The sequence below is a fragment of the Chrysochloris asiatica genome, unplaced genomic scaffold, assembly GCF_000296735.1.
Source record: "Chrysochloris asiatica unplaced genomic scaffold, ChrAsi1.0 scaffold00018, whole genome shotgun sequence".
In the NCBI taxonomy this organism is placed as follows: Eukaryota; Metazoa; Chordata; class Mammalia; order Afrosoricida; family Chrysochloridae; genus Chrysochloris; species Chrysochloris asiatica.
This window is the reverse complement of record NW_006408536.1, coordinates 27,948,018-27,967,991: the sequence shown is the minus strand read 5'-3', so window position 1 is coordinate 27,967,991 and position 19,974 is coordinate 27,948,018. Positions and strand designations below refer to the sequence as shown.

General features: G+C 45.3%; 1 protein-coding gene across 1 annotated transcript in view; it reads left to right on the top strand.

The window, feature by feature from the left end:
- SHROOM2 (shroom family member 2) overlaps nt 1–17,320 on the top strand; it is a 40,998-nt gene extending 23,678 nt beyond the window's left edge. Inside the window, exons 4-8 of the mRNA XM_006835700.1 lie at nt 908–1,180; nt 3,689–3,946; nt 6,197–6,324; nt 10,929–10,970; nt 16,654–17,320. Of these exons, the coding sequence (XP_006835763.1) occupies nt 908–1,180; nt 3,689–3,946; nt 6,197–6,324; nt 10,929–10,970; nt 16,654–17,320 (1,368 nt within the window). The remainder of the gene's footprint in view (nt 1–907; nt 1,181–3,688; nt 3,947–6,196; nt 6,325–10,928; nt 10,971–16,653) is intronic.
- Nucleotides 17,321–19,974: the final 2,654 nt, after the last annotated feature.

Below are 19,974 nucleotides of genomic sequence, written 5' to 3'. Positions count from 1 at the left end.
TTGGTAGAATTCTTCTATTTCATCTTCACTGGCTTTAGTGGTTGGTGCATAAATTTGAATAACAGTGCTATTAATTGAGCTTCCCTTTAGGCTCATGGATATTATCCTATCACTGACAGCATTGTACCTCATGACTGATCTGGATATGTTCTTTTTCATGATGAATGCAACACCATTCCTTTTCAATTTGTCATTCCTGGCATAGTAAACCACGTGGTCATCAGATTCAGAATGGCCAATACCAGTCCATTTCAGCTCACTAATGCCTAAGATATCGATGTTGATGCGTTCCATTTCATTTTTGACAACTTCCAATTTTTCCAGATTCATACTTCATACATTCCATGTTCTGATTTTCAATGGATGTTTACAGCTGTTTCTCTTCATTTTAAGTTGTGGCCCATAAGCAAATGAAGGTTCTGTGCACTTTTCTCCCCCGAGCTTAACTCTATTCACGTTATCATGGTCAACTCTACTTTGAGGAGGCATTTTTTTGCCACACATAGGGTCTCTATAAGTTGACGTCTATTCAGTGGTAATTGGTTTGTTTGGTTTCAGTCTACGAGTATGATAGTATAAAACCAGACCCCTTGATATCAAGTTGATTTTGACTTACAGTGACCAGTAGGACAGAGTGCGACTGCCCCAGTAGGTTTCCAAAGCTGTCATGTTCATAAACATGAACTGCCCCATCTAGCAGCTGGTGGGCTCACTCTGCCAACCTTCCAGTTAGCATCTGAGAGCTTACCCGCTGTGCCACAAGGGCTCCATGCATTATTGTTGGTGATAGGAAAGTGAGCTTTTCCCCAGTTCAGATGACATGTATGGTGGCGCTGGCTGGGTGTTCAGCAGGCTGAGACACCCCAGGTTTGGGGACCTAATGGGTGTCTATCTGCCCTGTGTGCAGCAGGAACTCATCCACAGCATCAGCCGGAAACTTCAGGTGCTGCGGGAAGCCCGGGAGACGCTGCTGGAGGACATCCAGGCCAACAACGCGCTCGGGGACGAGATGGAGGCCATTGCCAAGGATGTCTGCAAGCCCAACGAGTTTGACAAGTTCCGTATGTTCGTCGGGGACCTGGACAAAGTGGTGAACCTCCTACTGTCCCTGTCGGGCCGCCTGGCACGTGTGGAGAATGCCCTCAATAACCTGGATGACAGTGCTGCTCCTGGAGACCGGGTGTGTGTTCACGGTTCCCTCGGGGAGTCGGAGGAGCTGTCCCTGGGGGCAGGAGAGCTATGTCCTTGCCCCGTTCACTCAGCAGCCTGACCTCCCCAATGCAAGACTCCCGTGCTCTGTCTCTCTCCTCCTCCCTTTTGGAAAATTGTATGCTGTGTGGTGGTTGTGGTGTTGAGTGGAATCAAACTCATGGGGCCCCTCTCTCTGTGTGTCAGAATACATCGGTCCGTAGTGCTTTGAAAGTACACAGCCATGTGTGTCTTTAATGGTGCCTCTCGTTCAGTTTGTACCCACCATTCTTCTGGTGAGTACTCCAGCGATTAATGGTTGCCACCCCCCAGGTGGAAACTGATTTACATGGAAGGAAAAAGTTGCCAGTAAGATGCAGTGACTTGAACTATGGTCACTGGTGCGCCTGGCTGCTGGGCCCTTCAAAGAAAGAGCTGCTGGCTCCTCGTGACGTTTGCTCACGTGTACATCAGTCTTTGCTATGCACTGTCTTGTCCTACACAGCAGCCTTTTAAAAAAATATTTCTTTAACCCTGTATCTGTGTGTGGCATTGTGTCCCCACCATCAGTTCAATGTGTCACCGTTGACACTGCCTGGTGAGCCCATGGGCACCCATATGCACCATACGTTACTCCGTGGTTTTTCTGGAGTAGAGTGCCAGGTCTTGACCATTAATGTGCAAGGTCTAACCCACGGGCCTATTTCACAGATGAGGACCTTGAGGCACCGAGCAGCTCAGTCCTTGATTTTCATCTTCCTTGGTGTGTGGGAAACGGTCCCATGTCCACCTACAGGTGCAGAGCCTCGTCCGGGACCTCCCTTGTGGCAGGCTTGGAGATCAATTTGCCTTCCAAGGGTGGAGCTGCACAGGTGGGAAATGACAAGCTTTCAGTGGCTGTCCTGGTGCCTAGCTACAACACAAACTCACATGCCTTCATTGAGTCCTTGGCATTTCCCAACACATCATTTTTTTAAATGTGTGTAGAGGCAATACTGTATTTGCATCATCTCATGTAAGAATCTCATGATATCATAGTTTGGTAAGTTGTTTGTTGTTGTCAAGTGCGGTTGAGTCAGTTCTTAGTCATAACAACACCCTGTATAAGGTTTCTGAGGTTGTAAATCTTTTCAGAAGCAGAATGTCTCATCTTTCTCTTGCGGTATGGCTGGTGAGCCCACTGCTTATCCTGCAGAGCCGCAGCACTCCCCGAATTTGGTCTAGAAGGTACAAGTGTATACCATGAACAGCACTGGAATTCACCAAGCTGTTGTTGATTGTGTTTGTGACCCTGAGACCTGAATACCATGACAGTTGGGCTGAAATAGCTCTGGGCTCAGTAAGATAGCTTAAGGGCCTGTGGGTACTGTGGGTACACACTGTTGCAATTGGGGCCTTACTGCTCTAAGCTAGGGTTACAGGACACTTGATTTTTCATTGAAAACCACTAACCTGCCTTTGAAGACTCATTTCATGTCTCCCTCACAACCTCAGGTCCTCACGCTGGTTTTCATTAAGCTTTGAGTGCATGAAACCCAGGTGCACCTTCTGCCGGTGGAGCGTGTTTGTGAACGGTCTTGTCTGGGTAGCTTGCGTTTTGGGAGCGGAGTGTTCCGAGCCTACCAGAGCCCGACTCCTGACAGGATCAAGGGACTTGACCCCCCAGATGCCTTTCTCAGTCCTGCCTCGCCTGTCCACTTTGAGTACACTCACAGACTCCGTCCCCACCTTGGGTTTATTTCTTAGGAATGTTTTTCTGTTGCCCACGTTCTGTAGTTAGGTTGTAGAAAGGTTGTGGGTACCATGGGTCACTCCTGGTGCTGACCTTGGCACCATCCTTTAGAGTTTCTCTAAGTCCTTCTTTTTTGTAAACTTTTTATTGTGAATGGAATGAGGGTTTACAGAACAGATCATTTAACTTCATTATCTTTTAATCCTTAGCTGCCCCTTCTGCTTATCACTATTCGTTAAAAGGCCAAAGTAAACCAGTTGCTGTTAAGTTGCCTCTGACTCATGCCAACCCACTGTGGGTCTGTGACCAATTTTTTTCAGATCACCAGGCCTTTCTTCTGGGCATCCATGGGTAGATTTGAATCACTTACCAGCAGTTGATTGTGTTGACTGATGCCATTCTACGGACTGTAGGAAGAGATCCCAAGAGGTCGGGAGGGGCTGATAGAGGGCTAAGGTTGGACCTGTCACCCTAGAGATTTTGGGAGGAGACCCAGAGAGGTCAGTAGTGTCCGAGGACTCTGGTTGGATTAGCCTTCCAAGAGACTGTGGGAGGAAACTCAAAGGTACAGAGGACTGGGGTTGCACCTACCACATCCACAAGGTGGCGCGCTCCACTCACACCCTGAATACTTTTGAACAGACTCCATGGGGTCTCTGGCCCTCTTAGGAAACTCTGGGTCTCCGCTGAGCTATGGGAGCCGACCTCAGAGTGGCTGGCACCCATGCTGTGGTCCTCCCTGACAGGTTTGTCTCTCTGTCTCCACAGCAGTCGCTGCTGGAGAAACAGCGCATCCTCACCCAGCAGCACGCGGATGCCAAAGAGCTCAAGGAAAACTTGGACCGACGGGAGCGAGTTGTGTTCGACATCCTGGCCAGCTACCTGAGCGAGGACAGCCTGGCAGACCACAAGCACTTTGTGAAGATGAAGTCAGCCCTCATCATCGAGCAGCGGGAGCTGGAAGACAAGATCCACCTGGGCGAGGAGCAGCTCAAGTGCCTGTTGGACAGCCTGCAGCCCGAATGGGCCAAATAGCCACCTTGGTGGTGGGCGGGAGGGGCCAGGCCACCCTGCCCGTGTTGGCCCTGGACAGAGCACGCCCCCACAAGGCCACTGTTGGGAAAGCAATAAGCCCCTGTTTGTGTGGATGCTTTATGGAATCGTTTGGTTTCCCTCTGCACCGCTGAGCCGCACGGCTCCATGCTGCCCTGTCCTTCAGCTTGACTCTGGCCCCGTCTCTGCCACAGCGTGCAGTCATCCAGAGCGTCAGTTTGCTGTTCCCCTGACTTCAGATGCTGTACCAACTGCCTGGGGTGCTGGTGGGTGTTTGCCCTCCCAGCCTGTCCTTCGGGACCCTGGCGCTGCCACCCACCGTGTGCGTCACCTCCAGGGCACAGCTGTCTTGGTGGTTTTGCTCTGCTTGAGTGGCAACGTGAGCATGTGTCGTCTCGTTCGTGCCCTGGCGTTTTCCGACCCAGCAAATCGCAGTGGTGATAGCAGTAATAATTTATGAACGGTTTGGAATGGCGGGTCAGTTTTTAGTGCTGTTAACTAACTGTGACACTCATAGGTTTGATCCACTCTTTCTCACATGATGTGGCCATGTAGCGGGTCACAGTGTGCACGCTCTCAGGCGCACTCACAGGCACAAGTATTCAGGTAGCTTGAGTGCTTCCCACTCAGTGGCACCAATCGAAGGACGTTTTCCCGCCAAGCAAATTAACTTGGGTTAAAAAGTGTGTGTCTAGTGATAATGTGCTTGTTGGATATTTGTTTCCTGAGACCAACTTAATATTTTTAACTTATGTTTCTCCCAACCCATCTGTGCTGTGTGTGTGTGGTCAGTCATGGTAGTTGGCTGTTTTCGTCTTGTTGCTTCCCCAAACCTGTGACCACTCTGTGAGAGAATGTTCCACTGTTTGTCAGAACCCTCCCTCTGGTCTTCCAGAGGGCCATCCTGTGAACCCTGCATCCACTAAGCATTATCTTGCTCTGCCACAGACTTGAGAGATTCCATGCACCTTGGATTGGTGGAGATTCTACAGGATTCTAGAACAAGTCTTTAGAGTGGAAGACATACTGCCCTGCTGTCATTTCCTAGTGATAAGCCATCATTGGGAGAAATGATTGGCAAATCCCATGTCTGATAAAAGACTTATATCTGGAATGTATAAGGAACACTTCCAACTCAACACTAAGAAAACAAGCAGCCCAATCAGAAACAGGCAGAGGACTTGAGCAGACCTTCACCAAAGTGGACATATGCATGGCAGAAATGCACATGAAAGGACATGTTTGACCTACCGTCACTGGGGTCGAACCTCCTTACTGTCATCTCATGATTGTAGATCGGTGTTTCTTCAAAAATTTCCGCCCAATTAAATGCATGGTTAATGGTGATAAAATCCCTGAGATGCTTTCCTGCTTAGGTATTATTAGGACATTGGTTATAGATTAAGGGATCATTTTAATCATGTTTTCCACTGATATCCATAAAAGAAGGTTTCTAGCAGTTGGGGCAGTGACCCTAGGTCAGCACTGACCACAGCTTTACTTAAACACAGAATGATTTTAAGGGGCCAGGCATGTGTACTGCACAAGCCACCAGCCCCACAAATGAACATGTATCCCATGGGTAAGTGGGGATGGATGGGCATGTGTCAGTCATGCTGGGACCAGCTGCCTTCCTGAAAGTTACCACAGGTCAGGAAACTAAGTGTTCTCTCACGTATTGACATTCCTGTAAGTGGCAGCATTTTCTAACGTCAAGAAGGAGCCCCTATTCCTCCTCCTCGCCTCCCTCTAGTTTGACCTGGCCAGGCCAAGAAAGGTGGAGCTGATTGTCCCCAAACCTTCATCATCTTCCTCTCCAGAGCAGACAGGAGTTAGGTGATGTTAGAGCATTTTGTTTCTGAGTTAGACAAAGCCTGGATTATTCCACCCGTGATGCCTCTCACCCCACCCCTCCAATGCAGTATTGTGAACATCTTGATGCTGTGTTATGTGTACTGTGAATAATAGAATCTGTGTGTCTGTCTCCAGACTTCTGATTTCATGTTTTCTAAGAGCTTTCTCTTACACATAGCAATATATCAGGTGATGTTAGCCTGTTAGCAAAGCACATCTCTCACCACAGCTGCCCTGTCCATTCCCCTCCGTGCCTCTTCAATGTCTGGTCAGCGGGGGCCCAAAGATTTCAGGGAGTGGATGTACACACTCTGTATATAATGCTATTCTTGCACTTAGCAACAATGTGGTGCTAGGGTCGGGCCTCAGCTTCCTAAGGCGGGGGCTGACTTCTCAGCTCTGTTACCTGCGGGGCTAAGCTGGGGAGTGTTCTGCCTGAAGAGATTTCCATGGGGGAATTACCCGGGACTCTTACCCATCGGCCCACCATGGGGAAGGTATACAGATTTCATGCTCTCAAACATTCTCCTGCTTGACTGTAACAAAATAAATAGTGTCTATTGGAGTGAACTCAGTGTGTCTTTGATTTACCCACGTTCCATCTCTAACAGAGGTGAGAGGCCTCGCTGTGTGTCAGAGCCTTGGACCACTGAGAAAGCTGTGCTGTGTTTCTTTGTGGGTAGATGTGGAACTCTTGCTGCCACCCAGTGAAAGCTGGTGACTTGGCAGTCAGGGGCTCGAAAAGGCTCCATAAAAAACAACCGTTGCACTTAGCAGTCTGAGCGAGGAAGATCTAACTCTCTTCAGAGTGTGTAGGTCAGCAGGTCAAGTGCTTAACCATTTGCACCACCCAGGGATTTTTAATCTCTAGTTGTTGCTGAAAAGCGTTGGCTGGTATTCCTATTTTCTCCTCCATTCTTGGGACTTGCCACCCCTGCTAGCGAACCAACTGTCAGAACCAAGCTGACATCTTCCATGTGTGGCACGGGAAAGGCATCTCGTCTGTCCTGGAGCAGGCTTGTGGAGCCGAAGGTCAAATGGTTGGGGGAGATGGGCTCTTTTTAATAAAATAAAAACCAATTTCAAAGTTAAGTAGAATACATGTGTATTTGGAATGGGGACAAATGGCACCACATGCTACAAATTTTACAAAAGGTTTTACAGCTTTTACTTTTTGGCTTTTACCAGGCTCCTTCAACCCTGTCTTATCTGAGATCTGAAATGATGGAGAAATTACTGGCTTCTTGAGCGTGGCAGGTGCAGTTTTAGATTCCTGCGCTTGTGTTGGCTCTTGCCCTATCATCAGATTCTCCTTACCTATGTGCCATGTCTCCCTGGTGATGGCTCACTCGGCTTTTAGCAGAACTCTGTATCTGGGTGTGTGTTTGCTCTTTGGTGTGGAAACAGCCAGCTTCATCTGGACATGGTGAGCTGGGACTGTTAGGGATTGATTTCGAGTTTCTTTGTTATGCTAATGAAATTGTGTCAGTATCCCTTTTAAGGCATAAAAGGAGCAGAATAGGCACAAAGAAGGAAGCCCAGATAGTGGGGAGATGCCATGGGGAGGTCACCAAGAATCTAAGCAACAAAAGCTGAAAAGAGACCAGAACCTTCTTCCCGAGCTGGTGGAGAGAGTGAACCTCCCCACAGCTGGTGCCTTGAATTCAAACGTGTAGCCTCCTGAACTGTGAGAACATCAACTTGTGTTCATTGAAAGCATCTAGCTACATGTGATGGGCACCATGAAGGAAGTGGGCACTGATGGTTGGTTAGTAAATGTTAACTGTCATTGAGCTAAGCCCTTACGTGTGGCGACCCCAGGCACAATGACACTAAATGCTACCAGGTCTTGTGTCCTGTCACCCTCTGCCCCCCAAAACTGGTGAAGGCCAAAAGGATACCCTGATCAACTAATGGGCATTTTCATAAGCATCTAGGCCTAGCAACCAAACATAGAATGTTATGGGTGTAATAGGGCGGGGAGCGGTTGATAGAACACTGGGGAGAGGGCCTGGGCAGCGAGCCAAGTACACAGTGTTGCTGAGGACTCCTACCAGGCTATACTCAGGAGCCAGAGATAATGTAAGACAGCATGTGTGTATGTTGGTCCACTGGACCTATGAACTAGATGCCCACCAGATCAGACCCTGCTCCATGGGAAACCTCTGTCCTGGTTAGAGATGGCTCTGTCTGTGACAGACGTGGGCTCGGGTTAGTGGGGAATCTGCCTGTGACAGAGGTGGGCCTGGGTTAGTGGGGGCTCTTATCTGTGGGAGACCACTTCCCTGGTTAATGGGGGCTCCGTCCTTCTTGATTGGGTTTGGGTTCCTTGGTGTGAAAAGTCTGTCTCTAGCTCACAACGACTCATGGGCCTTACACTGACCCCTGCTGACACCCCTGTGAGCCAGAATAGAGCTTCGCTCGAGAGGGTTTTCAGTGGCTGGTTTTTTTGAAGGAAAATTGTCCAGCCTTTCTTTCCTAGTGTCTCTGGGTGGGTTCAGACCTCCTACCTTTCATCTAGTAGCTAAGCACATAACTGTTAACACCAGTGTCTTGTTAATCTAGTGCTGCTGTAACAGAAATACCCCAAGAGGATAGTTTTATCAAACAGCAATTTTTTCTCTCACAATTTAGGAAGCGAGAAGGCGGAGTCAGGGCACTAGCTCTAGGGGAAAGAGTTCTCTCTCTCCAGGCTCTAGAGGAAGGCTCTTGTCGCCTTTCAGCATCTGTTGGCCTTGTGTCCCTTGAAGGTCTCCATGTGTCTTGGCCTCAATTTTCTCCTGGATCTAGGTGGTTCTCAGAGCAGGGACCCCTGGATCAAAAGGCTGTGCTCCGCTCCGCTCCCCACTTTCCTTTCTTGGTGATCTCTGCTCACTTGTTTAATCCTTTCAGATCTCAAAAGAGATCGACTCAAGATACAAGCTAATTCTGTAGATTGTATTCTGCCTGGTTAGCAGAACTGCCTCTAATCCTTCCACACTGACTTGGAAGAGATGAAGATTGACATCCCATCACAAAATGAAGGATAATTACATTATACTGAGGATCATAGCCTAGTCAAGTTGACACACACTGGGGTGCAATTCAATCCATAACAACTATCCAGGGACACTCTGTAAATGTTACCCATTGCCATTCCAGATACTGAGCCACAAGATCTTTCCAGAAAGAAGAATGTAAGAGATTGTTGAGTTCAACTCCCCATTTTACAGATGAGAAAATAAAGTCTTTGAGGAGGGGGTCTTACTTAGTTAGATTGCCCCCAATGACACCTGGACATCAATGACAAAATGAGAGAGAATTCCACTGTCTCCTGTCACCTGAAGACTCTAGTTTGACCACAGCTTTGACAATCGAGCCACATGGCCCGAGTGTCTACAACACTCAGTATTCAGTAAGCCCACACTGTGAGGACAGGTGTGGGCCAAGGAGAGGCACAACAGTGCCCCTTACCCCACTTTGTCCCCTGTATCCCATTCCTTTCTTGTTTGTTGACATGGGGTTAGTCCCAGGCATGCCAAGTAGAACTGCTCTCCACAGGGTTTTCAAGGCTGTGACCTTTTGGAATCAGATTTCCAGGCCTGTCTTCTGAGCCACCTCTGGGTGGATGTGAACTTCCAAACTTTGGACTAGTAGTCTTCATAACTGTCTGTGGGACTCAGGGACTCCACCTCCCATTCTTTTGCCAGTATTGGAAAGCCGCTCCTCTCAGACCAAAGCACTGTCTTTGGTTTAACCAAGCGGACTCCCAGTGAAAGCTGCAGATCAGCCCTCCCCCAAAGGAAAGAAGACATTTCCTATGTGGTATAAATAGACTTCTCTTCTAGAGCTTCCTGTGGTAGGTAAAGAACCCCAACTGAGATCTGTGTTCCAGAAAGATGTGCTGGTACTGACCCTGCACTGGTGAAGGTGGCCTTGTTCAGGTAGCTGGGATTCCTCTTTGCAGTCATTAAACGCTAACCCCTTCTGAGTGGCATCTTAAAGATGAGGACAAAGACGGAAGCAAATCACATCGAGGGAACACAGGCTTTGTCTTGGTTTTCTAGTGCTGCTTTACCAGAAATACCACGAGGGGTGACTTTATCAAATAGACAATATTTTCTTAAAGTTTAGGAAGCCAGAAGTCCAAATTTAGGGTGTCAGCTCAAGGGGAACGCATTCTCTCTCTGTTGGTGAGGAAGGTCCTGGTCTCTTCTGAGTTTCTGCTCCTGGATGATCTTCATGGGACTTGGCATCCCTCTTCTCCCACCTATGCTTGCTTAATATGCTGTTTTGTCACTCAAAAGAGCTTGATTTCATATACACCCTTTGCTTGACTGGTAACCAAAAAGTTGGAAGTTTGAGTTCACCCAGAGCCCCCTTGGAAAATCAGCCATTGAAAACCCTGTGGAGGCACATGTGGATACGTGACACACATGGGGGCACCATGAGTTGGAGGCAACTCGACGGCAACTGGTTTGGTGGCTAAGTCACACCTACTTTTGTTCTTGATTTCTACTATAATCACAAAGAATCCTGCTGGAAAAAATACCACTCTGTCCATGTAAGAATACCCCACTTGCTGTGAATAAGGTGACAATAACAAAAATGCTAATAGCAACTAAACATCATGAAGCACGTGCTAGGTTATGAGATCCAATATTCTTAGCATACCCAAGAAGTATGTGAGCTTATTGGCTTAATTTTGCAGGTTAGGAAGGTTCTGTTTAGACAGGATAGCTAGCTGGCTTGCGCAGAGTCACACAGTGAGTCCTCTTGTGTCGTACCTTCGACTTGATTCTTACTCAGGTTCATGAGAAATTCAGCTAACTAAGAACTGGGAAAAAAGTGCAATATCATGGTTCTCTCGGTGACCATAAAGTCCCTCCCCTTGGTTCCCCCAGCCCTAGCCTCACACCATGGTGGTGGACAGCACAGACATCATCATTCTCATGCTGAAGCGACTCCTGAATGGACTGTCATTATTAGCCAAAGCACAACAATCATGCACTGCGTGCAATTTGGGGCATCACTAAAGGTTTACGTGAAAGAGGAGATAACCACTCGTCACCAGGAGGATTCTGGATCTTCTCTTCTGAGACTTGTTTTCTCTGTTTTACAGATACTCGACTTCAGAGAATCCCTTCCTGGGGGCCCTCAGAAGGTGCGGCATGAAACCCCAAGAGGAAGACCCACCTTTCTTAGCTATTGCACCCTCTACTTCTCCAGTCTGCACCACTCTGGCTAGCTCCAGTTTTCCCAGAGATATCCAGGAAGAAGAAGACCATGAAAGGTATTCTAAAATTTAGCTGTTGTTAAGTGCCATCGAGTCAGTTATAGCCTATAGCAACCATGTCAAGTGTTTCTGAGGAGCAGCTGGTGAGCTTGAACCATCGACCTTGAAGTTCAACCGGCTTTGCAGTGTTGTGCATTAACCCACAGCGCCACACCAGGAGTGCCAACAACCTCCCCCACCCCCCACTACTCTCTTCCTCCAGAACAGGGGTGGGGAACGTCAGGACCATGGGCCATATAACGCCTGTGAAATCATTTGTTGTGGCTTTGCCAAGACTACCACACGATTCCAACCATCACATTAGGGATGAGTTCATGAAATGTTTGGCCAAATATAACAGGCTAATGTTTAAGTTGATAATTTTGTATGGCCCGCAAATGATGTTATAAATTTTGGCAGAAAAAAAGGTTCCCCACCCCTGCTCTAGAAGATCAGGCCTTATTTACATCTTCTCATGGTTGAATGATTGGAAACTCCAGGAAAGAATGAAGAAAATAAGTATTTTAACACCCAAAGATGATATTTGGATGTTCTGCCTTCTAAACTTTTAGATAGATGGATAGATAAATAAGCATAGATAGAGATTTAAATAAAAAGATACAGAAGAGTCCTTGAGTGGCAAAAACGGGTAAGCACTTGACTACAGATCAAAAGGATTGTGGTTTGAATCCAGCCAGAGGAACATTGGAAGAAAGGCCTAGTGATCTACTTCTGAAAGTTCACAGACATTGAGAATCCTGTGGAGCACAGTTCTACTCTGACACATATGGGGTTGCTATGAGTCAGAATTGACTTGACAGTAACTGGTTCTGGTGTATGCATGCTGTTGTTAGGTACTGCCGAGTCAGTCCTGACTCAAGTACAACACAACAAGACACTTCTTGGTCCTGCACCATCCTCACAATCAAATGTTTGAGCCCATTGTTGCAGCCGCCGTGTAAGTCCATCTCAGGGAGAGGTTTGCTCTTTTCACCTTCTCTAGGGACTGGTCCCTCCTGACAATATGTCCAAATACATGAGATGAAGTCTCCCAATTCTGGCTTCTTAGGAAGAGTGTGTCTACACTTCTTCCAACACGGATTTGCTCATTCTTCAGGCATTCCAAGCTATATTCAACATTCTTCACCAATATCATAACTCACCAAGGCATCCATTCTTCTCTGGTCTTCCTTATTCACTGTCCAGCGTTCACATGCATATGAGATTACTGAAAATACCATGTGGGTCAGGCTCACCTTAATCTTCAAAGTGATATTTTTGCTTTTTAACACTTTAAAGAGATCTTTTGCTGCAGATTTGCCCAATGCAATATGTTGTTTGATTTCTTGACTGCTGCTTCCATGGATATTGATTACGGATCCAAATAAAATTAATTCCTTGCCAACTTCAATAATTTTTTCATTTATCATTCTAATGCTTACGAATCCAGTTGTGAGGATTGTTGTTTTTCCTTTATGTTGAGGTATAATCCGTACTGAGGACTGTAGTCTTTGATCATCATTATTAAGTGCCTCAAGTCCTCTTTGATTGTTAGCAAGCTAAGTGTGTCCTCTGTTGCAGGTTGTTAATGAGTCTTCCTCCAATCCTGATGCCATGTTCTTTTTCATGTAGTTCATCTTCTCAGATTATTTTCTCAGCATATAAATTGAATAAGTATTATGAAAGGATACAATCCTGAGACATACCTTCCCTGATTTTAAACCATACTGTTCAAATTATTGTCTCTTGGTCTATATACAGGGTCCACATCAACACAGTGAAGTGTTCCAGAATTCTCATTCTTTATCCATCATTTGTTATGAACCACCCAGGTGAATGTCTTTGCATAGTCAATGAGACTCAGCGGAACATCTCTCTAGTATTCTCTGCTTATAGCTAAGATTCTTCGGACAGCAGCAATGATATCTTTTGTTCATGTCCTCTTCCAAATCTGGCATGAATTCTGGCAGATCCCTGTTGATGTACTGCTACAACCATTTTATAATGATCTCAAAGATATCCTTTTAAAACAAAACTGGCACCATATAAAGACATCATACACATCTACACACATTATTTTGCTTTCCTTTCCCCACATAGCATACAGTAAGAGTTTTCTCTCAATAAACATCTTTGAAAACTTCATTTAGATGATGGCCTGATATGGTAAATTGTGAATAATGATGTCATTTACCTAAGTATCTCCTATTCCCTGACACGTTCATGATCTCTAGGCTTTCTGTATCTCCAGCATCCGTAACACAGCACGAGGCGGATCCCAATTCTCTGGCTCACCCTTTGCCGTTAAATCGATGGCGTGTGTGTCAGAGTAGGACTGTGTTCCTTAGGGTTATGGAGTAAATTCGTTTTCCATTAAAATTTTTATATGCATTTTGTTTTGTGACATTGGTTGCAATCTCCTCAATGTAACAACAGTCTTCCTACTTCCTCTCTGGGTTCCCATTCATCCTTTTGGTCCTGCCCCCTCCAGCCTTTGGAACTTTATTTTTTGGGCAGATGTTGCCTTTTAATCTCATATGGTTGATTGTCCTGAGCTATACATTCCTCCTCTGTGATATTATTCACTTTATAGTCCTCTCTGTTGCTGACAGTTGAATCCTGGGTGTAAGTTCAGTTCCAGGCTTGAAGGGCCACAGTCAAAGGGTTCCACCAGTCAAACAAAATGATAAGTCTGGCCTTTTTTATGACTTTGAATTTTGTTGTACATTTTTTCCCTCCTTCTCTGTCCATGACTTTTACTATGATCCTAATCAGAGACATTGGTAGTGATAGCAAAAGTGCCATCTAGGCCTTCTAGTCTCAGGGTAGTGAGGCTTATAGTCCTTTGGACTAATTGTTACCTGAGTCTTTGATTTTCTTCACCCATTTTGGCTCAGGACAAAGAGAGACCAATAGTTGCAGCCTAGATGGGCATTTTCAAGCTTTTACAACCACCACAGTTGCTACTCACCAAAGTTGTCTTTGTGTTATGCCAACTGACCGAGATGTCTCCCAAGACTGTGTTCCTAAGTCCTCAAGTCCAGTGACTCCTTCTTCATAATGTTTTCATGGCTGTGACCTTCCTTCTGAGGTAGCTTTGTGTGTACTTAAGCCACCAACCTTTTGGTTAGCAGCTGATCACCTAATTGTTTGCACCATCCAGGAACCTTTTTGTCATTGATTCCAAGAAGTGGGATATTGGGTCAAAGGGTGACCACTCTTGTAATGTTTGTACCCTTGATATTCATCCACCAGTTCCTTTCTATATGTTTGTATCATCGTACGCTCCACCATTTCTCTTTAATTACAAAAGTAATAAGGTTTGAAACCCAAAATTAACAAGAAAAGGACTGGTGTCCCAGTATGTGTGGGAGCATTGTGGCTCTGTAGGATAAACACTGGATTGTAACCATAAGGTTGGCAGTGTGAGCCCACAAGCCTCTCTGCAGGAGAAAGATGAGGCTTTCTGCCCCCACAAAGATTTACAGATTTGGAAGGGACGCTGTAAGTCAGAACCAACTCATTGGTACTTAAAAAACAATAACAACTCCCAGTATTCAGACACATCTTCTTTTGTATCTTGCTAGCATATTTTATGACAATATCATTAATATCAGATGCAAGTAAAATTTTGCTAAAGATAATTCAAAAATGGTTGTAACCATCTATTGACAGAGAATTGCCAGAGCTTTAAGCTGGATGCAGATGAGGACGTGGAATGAGGGATATCATTGCTGATGTCAGCTGGATCTTGGCTGAAAGCAGAGAATACCTGTGCTTGATTGACTACGCAAAGGCTTTCAATTGTGTGGATCATGACAAGCTATGGATAACAGTGGGGAGAATGAGTATTCTAGAGCACTGAATTGTGCTCATGAGGAACCTGTACGTAGACCAAGAGGCAGTTGTTCGAACAGAACAAGGGAACACTGAATGGTTTAAAATCAGGAAAGATGTGTTCCAGGGTGGTATTCTTTGACCTTACTTAGTATGCTGAGCACACAATCCAAGCAGCTGGATTGTATGAAGAAGAATGTGGCATCAGTATTGAGGAAGACTCATTAATGTGTTGAATTAGGCAAATCTGGGCACAAGACCTCTTTAAAGTGTTAAAGAGCAAAGATGTCAGTTTGAGAACTAGGGTTCGCCTGCCCCAAGCCATGGTATTTTTAATAATCTCATATGCATGTGAAAGTTGGACAGTGAATAAGAAAGACTGTAGAAGAATTGATACATTTAAGTTGTAGTATTGGAGGAGTCCTCGTTTGGTGCTGTGGGGTAATGCACTGGTCTGCAAGGTCAGTTTTAACTGCAAGGTTGGTGGGTCAAGCTCTCTAGCTGCTCCTCAGAAACCCTATACAGGGTCACTATGAGTTAGAACCGACACAATGGCACTTAACAATAAACAACAACAATTGGAGGAGGTTATTGAAAGTACCATGACTGTCAAAAGAACAAACCATTCTGTGTCGAAAGAAGTACAGCCAGAAGGCTCCCTGGAAGTCAGGATGGCCAGACTTCATCTCTCATACTTCACACATCTTGTCAGGAGGGACCAGTCCCTGGAGAACGATATCATGTTCAGGAAAGTGGAGGGTTGGAGAAAAAGAGGGAGTTTTCCCATGAGATGGATCAGCAGAGTGACAGCAGCTATGGGCTCAAGTGTAGCAAAGATTGTGAGGTTGGCCCAGGACCAGGCAGTGTTTCATTCTGTTGTGCATAGGGTCACTATGAGTCAGTACCGACGCAATGGCACCTAACAAAAACAACAACCAAGCATAGTTTATGATGGACAAAAATTAGATCGTATTATATACTTGCATGTTTGTTTCTGCTTCTTAAATTCAACCCTTGTTCTAAATAATTTTTTACTGTAATAACTGCTAAATATTACAGTGAATGGATTACTTGAATCTCTAGTAAGTCTGACACTATATGAGAGACAGTCAAAAATTATTGCTACTGATGTTTTAGTTCATACATGTATGAGTTTATTCCAAACAAAACATGCTTAAATATATCTGTATAATCAATGGATGGCTGCAGACAAGTTCTCTCAGTAATGTACTTGTCGTAGTCTCTTTGTGGTTGTTAAATACCATCAAGTTGGATCCAACCATAGCAACCCTGTGTAGGGTTTCTGAGGAGCAGCTGGTGAGTTTGAATTGCTCACTTTGCAGTTCAAACCGACCTTGTGGTCCAGTGTTCTAAGGGCAAAAGAAAGAAATATCTAATCAAAATCATGGCTTCTGAGGGGATCTGCTGGGCCAGTTAAATTCAAAGCAGGGAGGGCAGCTCAGAAGATTATGGTCATTGTGTTCTTGGAATTCCAAAATACAGACTTTTCTTTAAGGGTCAGGATAATCAGAAGTCTGTGCGTTTCAAGCTTTCAGTAAATAATTGCCAATGGCTCTTCACAACATTTGCTCAGTCTACGCTCTCACCAGCAGAGTGTGAGGCCCTAGAGCTTTCTCTCTTGAGTCTAGCACGTCCCTCCTGGCTACTCCCAACCCTAAGACGGTTGTCCCAGGCTGAGGATCCCATGCTCATGATGTCCTGTATTTGTTTACAGTGCCACTGTGAATGCTGCCACCGTGGTGGTCCTCATCAAAAGCACCAATTACCAAATAGCAGGCTTCATTGCTGCCACCTTTGGATGGGTCCTGTCTATCCTTGCCATGGGTCTTGCAGATTGGCGATTGTGGCAAATAGACCACAACCTACCCTACTACTCCCCTGGCGTGGTCCGTGCGGGAATGTGGAGGATCTGTGTTTACTACCACAACAGCAGCACAAACATATTTTGTCACCGTTACAGTTATTCTGACACCTTCCTCCCTCTCGAGATCCGTATTTCACAAAACCTCCTGCTGGCTACTACCGTTCTAGGGCTCCTGGGGAGAGTCTCCATCATCTTGGCAATTAGAGGCCTATACAGGGAAATTCCTCAGAAGACTGTCACCTGCAAGTACTTTGTTATCACAGGAATCCTGAACGTATTAGCCAGCGCCTGTATCTCAACTGTTGTGATCTGGAATTACTACACCACGATGAAAAAAGAGGGCACTCTCCTCCCACCTTTTTACTATGTGCCCATCAAGCCCAACACTCAGGAAATTGGGGGTGCCTTTCTGATGGCGACATTTGCTGCCCCACTGATGCTGCTCAGTGCATTTCTTTCTCTTTCATTTAAACTTTCCAAGGAGCGTGAGGTGTATCCTGAGGGTGTAGACTCCTAAGTTTGCACTAGTTTTGCAAACCCACGGCATTCAGGGGTTCCATGGGCAGTATGACTTGTCCTTTCCAGGGTCTCAAGACCATGATGAAAGTTACTTTTGACAGAAAGCTCTAAATAAACTCTATTGTTATTTCCTATATCTGAATTTGGTTCATCGATTGGTTGGTTGAATTAAGGAATGTTAATTTAAAAAAAAAAAAAAATCTTGCGTACTTGCCAATTGGTCTTCCTGCATTGGAATTTAATTACTGTTAGTTAAAATGTTTAACCAATGCTATAAACTTAGTGTTTATAGCACTAAGTGTTCCCTGGTGAGCAGTGGATTGAGTGTTGGGTTGCTAGCTGAAAAGTTGGTGGTTCAAACCCACCGGCCATTCCGAGGGGGGGAAATGAAGCAGTCTGCTTCCAGAAAGATTTACAGCTTGGGAAACACTATGGAGCAGTTGTGCTCTATGCTACAGAGTCCCCTGAGTCAGAATTAACTTGATGACAGTAGGTTTGGTTTTGGTTTATAAACGTAGTGTATGGAAATGAGAATTTTTGTGCTCATTAACCCCTCATCACACTTTTCTCTAATTGCCTACTAAAACCATCCATTGACCTTATTTCCTATGGCATGGTAATAACATCTCTTTTATTATCCAGAAGTTCCCAAGATGCACAGAAATAGAACAAAGAGTGTAAGGATTCTGCTGTACTAGCGAGATCGTTCAACAGCTTGGGGCAAAAAGGTCCACCTCTGGAAGAAACAGTCCCAGTCTGTGTTAGGTGTAGTTATTGACCTCAGTGGCATGGGACAGACTGAGAATCTGGGCACATTCTAATGGTAGGTCCCATCTGGGATATTAAAACTAGTTATCCACCAAATGCATCCATTGTCCAGTGTGACAGAAACCAACAAAGGCACACAGAATGAAGAGCAGAAGGCACAGCTTTATTGCTGGATTTGTAACAGCCAAAGCTGGGGTAACTCTTCATGAAATACCAAGTGCTCCACAGTTGGAAAGGGGAGAGAGCGGTTTATACAGGAGGGCTGGGGGCTATACATGAGTCACAAGTTAATCTGTGTTTCATCATAAAATATCAACATACATAAACTCCATACACAAGCATTTATTTCAAACATTTTGGAACATCCTTATTTGTTTAACCATAAACTATAATTTTGTCATATATCACTCAAGTTTTCTTTCTTAGAACAAAACATTTTATCATAGTTTTAAGTATGTCTGATTCACTCAAGGGAGCGTGCACATATTCTGAAAGCCAGAACAAAAGGGACAAAGGGAATTTGGATTCTAATATGTGTCAGTCACTTAGTCAAGCCAGGTGCCTCAGTTTATGACCCATCTCTGGTATCAGCAAACCTCTTGACTATCTGATTTCTCAAAGAGTTACAATTATCAGTTAGGCAGGTTTGCATAGACTAAGTGGGACAGAGGTAAATAATGATGTATGCACAACCTTGGAACAACAGGGCTCTGGGATACAGGGATTGAGGCATGACTTGAATTAGTAAAAGAGGGTAAATAATATTAAGATGCTTGGCTGTCTTTTGAATCTTGGTTTCCCTTGCCTACTATTATAAAATAGACACTTGAGGGGGAGAGAAAGGAATAGCCAGTCAGAAACGTCACCATAGAAAGCTTGTAAGTTCATCTTCAGTCTATAACAGATTGGAATACCTAAAATGGGGCTAGAACGTACCCAATGAAGAAGGCTTCCTGTGGAGCCTCTGCATCACATAAGGCCATAGGTGGAATCCTGATCTCCATTCAGAATCTTCTGAGGTGGGAAATTTCCACTTGAAAGGACAAGCAGACCAGCCTGGAGCAGCTAGAAGAATAGAAGATACTTCTTGAAAGAAAGACCAGCAGGAAAAATCCAACACAGTAATGGCAGTCTGACTGACTACTACAAGCAAGTTGTTTCCCTGGGAGCCATCAGGGCACGTGGTTGGGTCCCCTCAGGGTAAACCCACTTCCAAGACTGAGACTCAAGGGTAATACACGAGCAGGCATGTGGTCTTGCTGGTGACCACGTTGGTCTACCGGTAAGGGGAAGTGGGGGATAAACAGCAATGAACTTATGAGCTAAGTCCAACCACGTTCAATAGATTCCTGTCAACCTGGGTTGAGATCTGGTTGGCCAGCAGTATTGCAAGACCTGGGGGCTCCTGGGACCAAAGACAGAGACTATGCTCCATAGGGTTTTCATGACTGTAGTTTTTCAGAATGGACCCCTGATGGTGCAATGGTTAAGTGCCCGACTGCTAACTGATAGGTTGTCGGTTTGACCAGTTCCTCCAGAAGAGGTGGTTTGCGTCCATAAAGATTTCAGCCTTATAAACCCATGGGCAGCTCTACTCTATCCTATAAGGTCACTGTGAGTTGGAATTGACTCATTCAAAGACAATATATAATTTTTTAATTGAGACTTTTCAAAAGTAGATTGCCAGGCTTTCTTCTGAGGCACCTGTAGGTGAGTTACTAAAAAATTGTCACTGAGTCGATTCTGACTCATACTAACCCTATAGCATAGAGTAGAATTGATCCATAGGATTTCCGAGGCCATAATCTTTATGGAAGCAGACTGCCTCACCTTTCTCCCAGAAAGAGGCTGGTAGGTTTGAACCCTTGACTTTTTGATTATCAG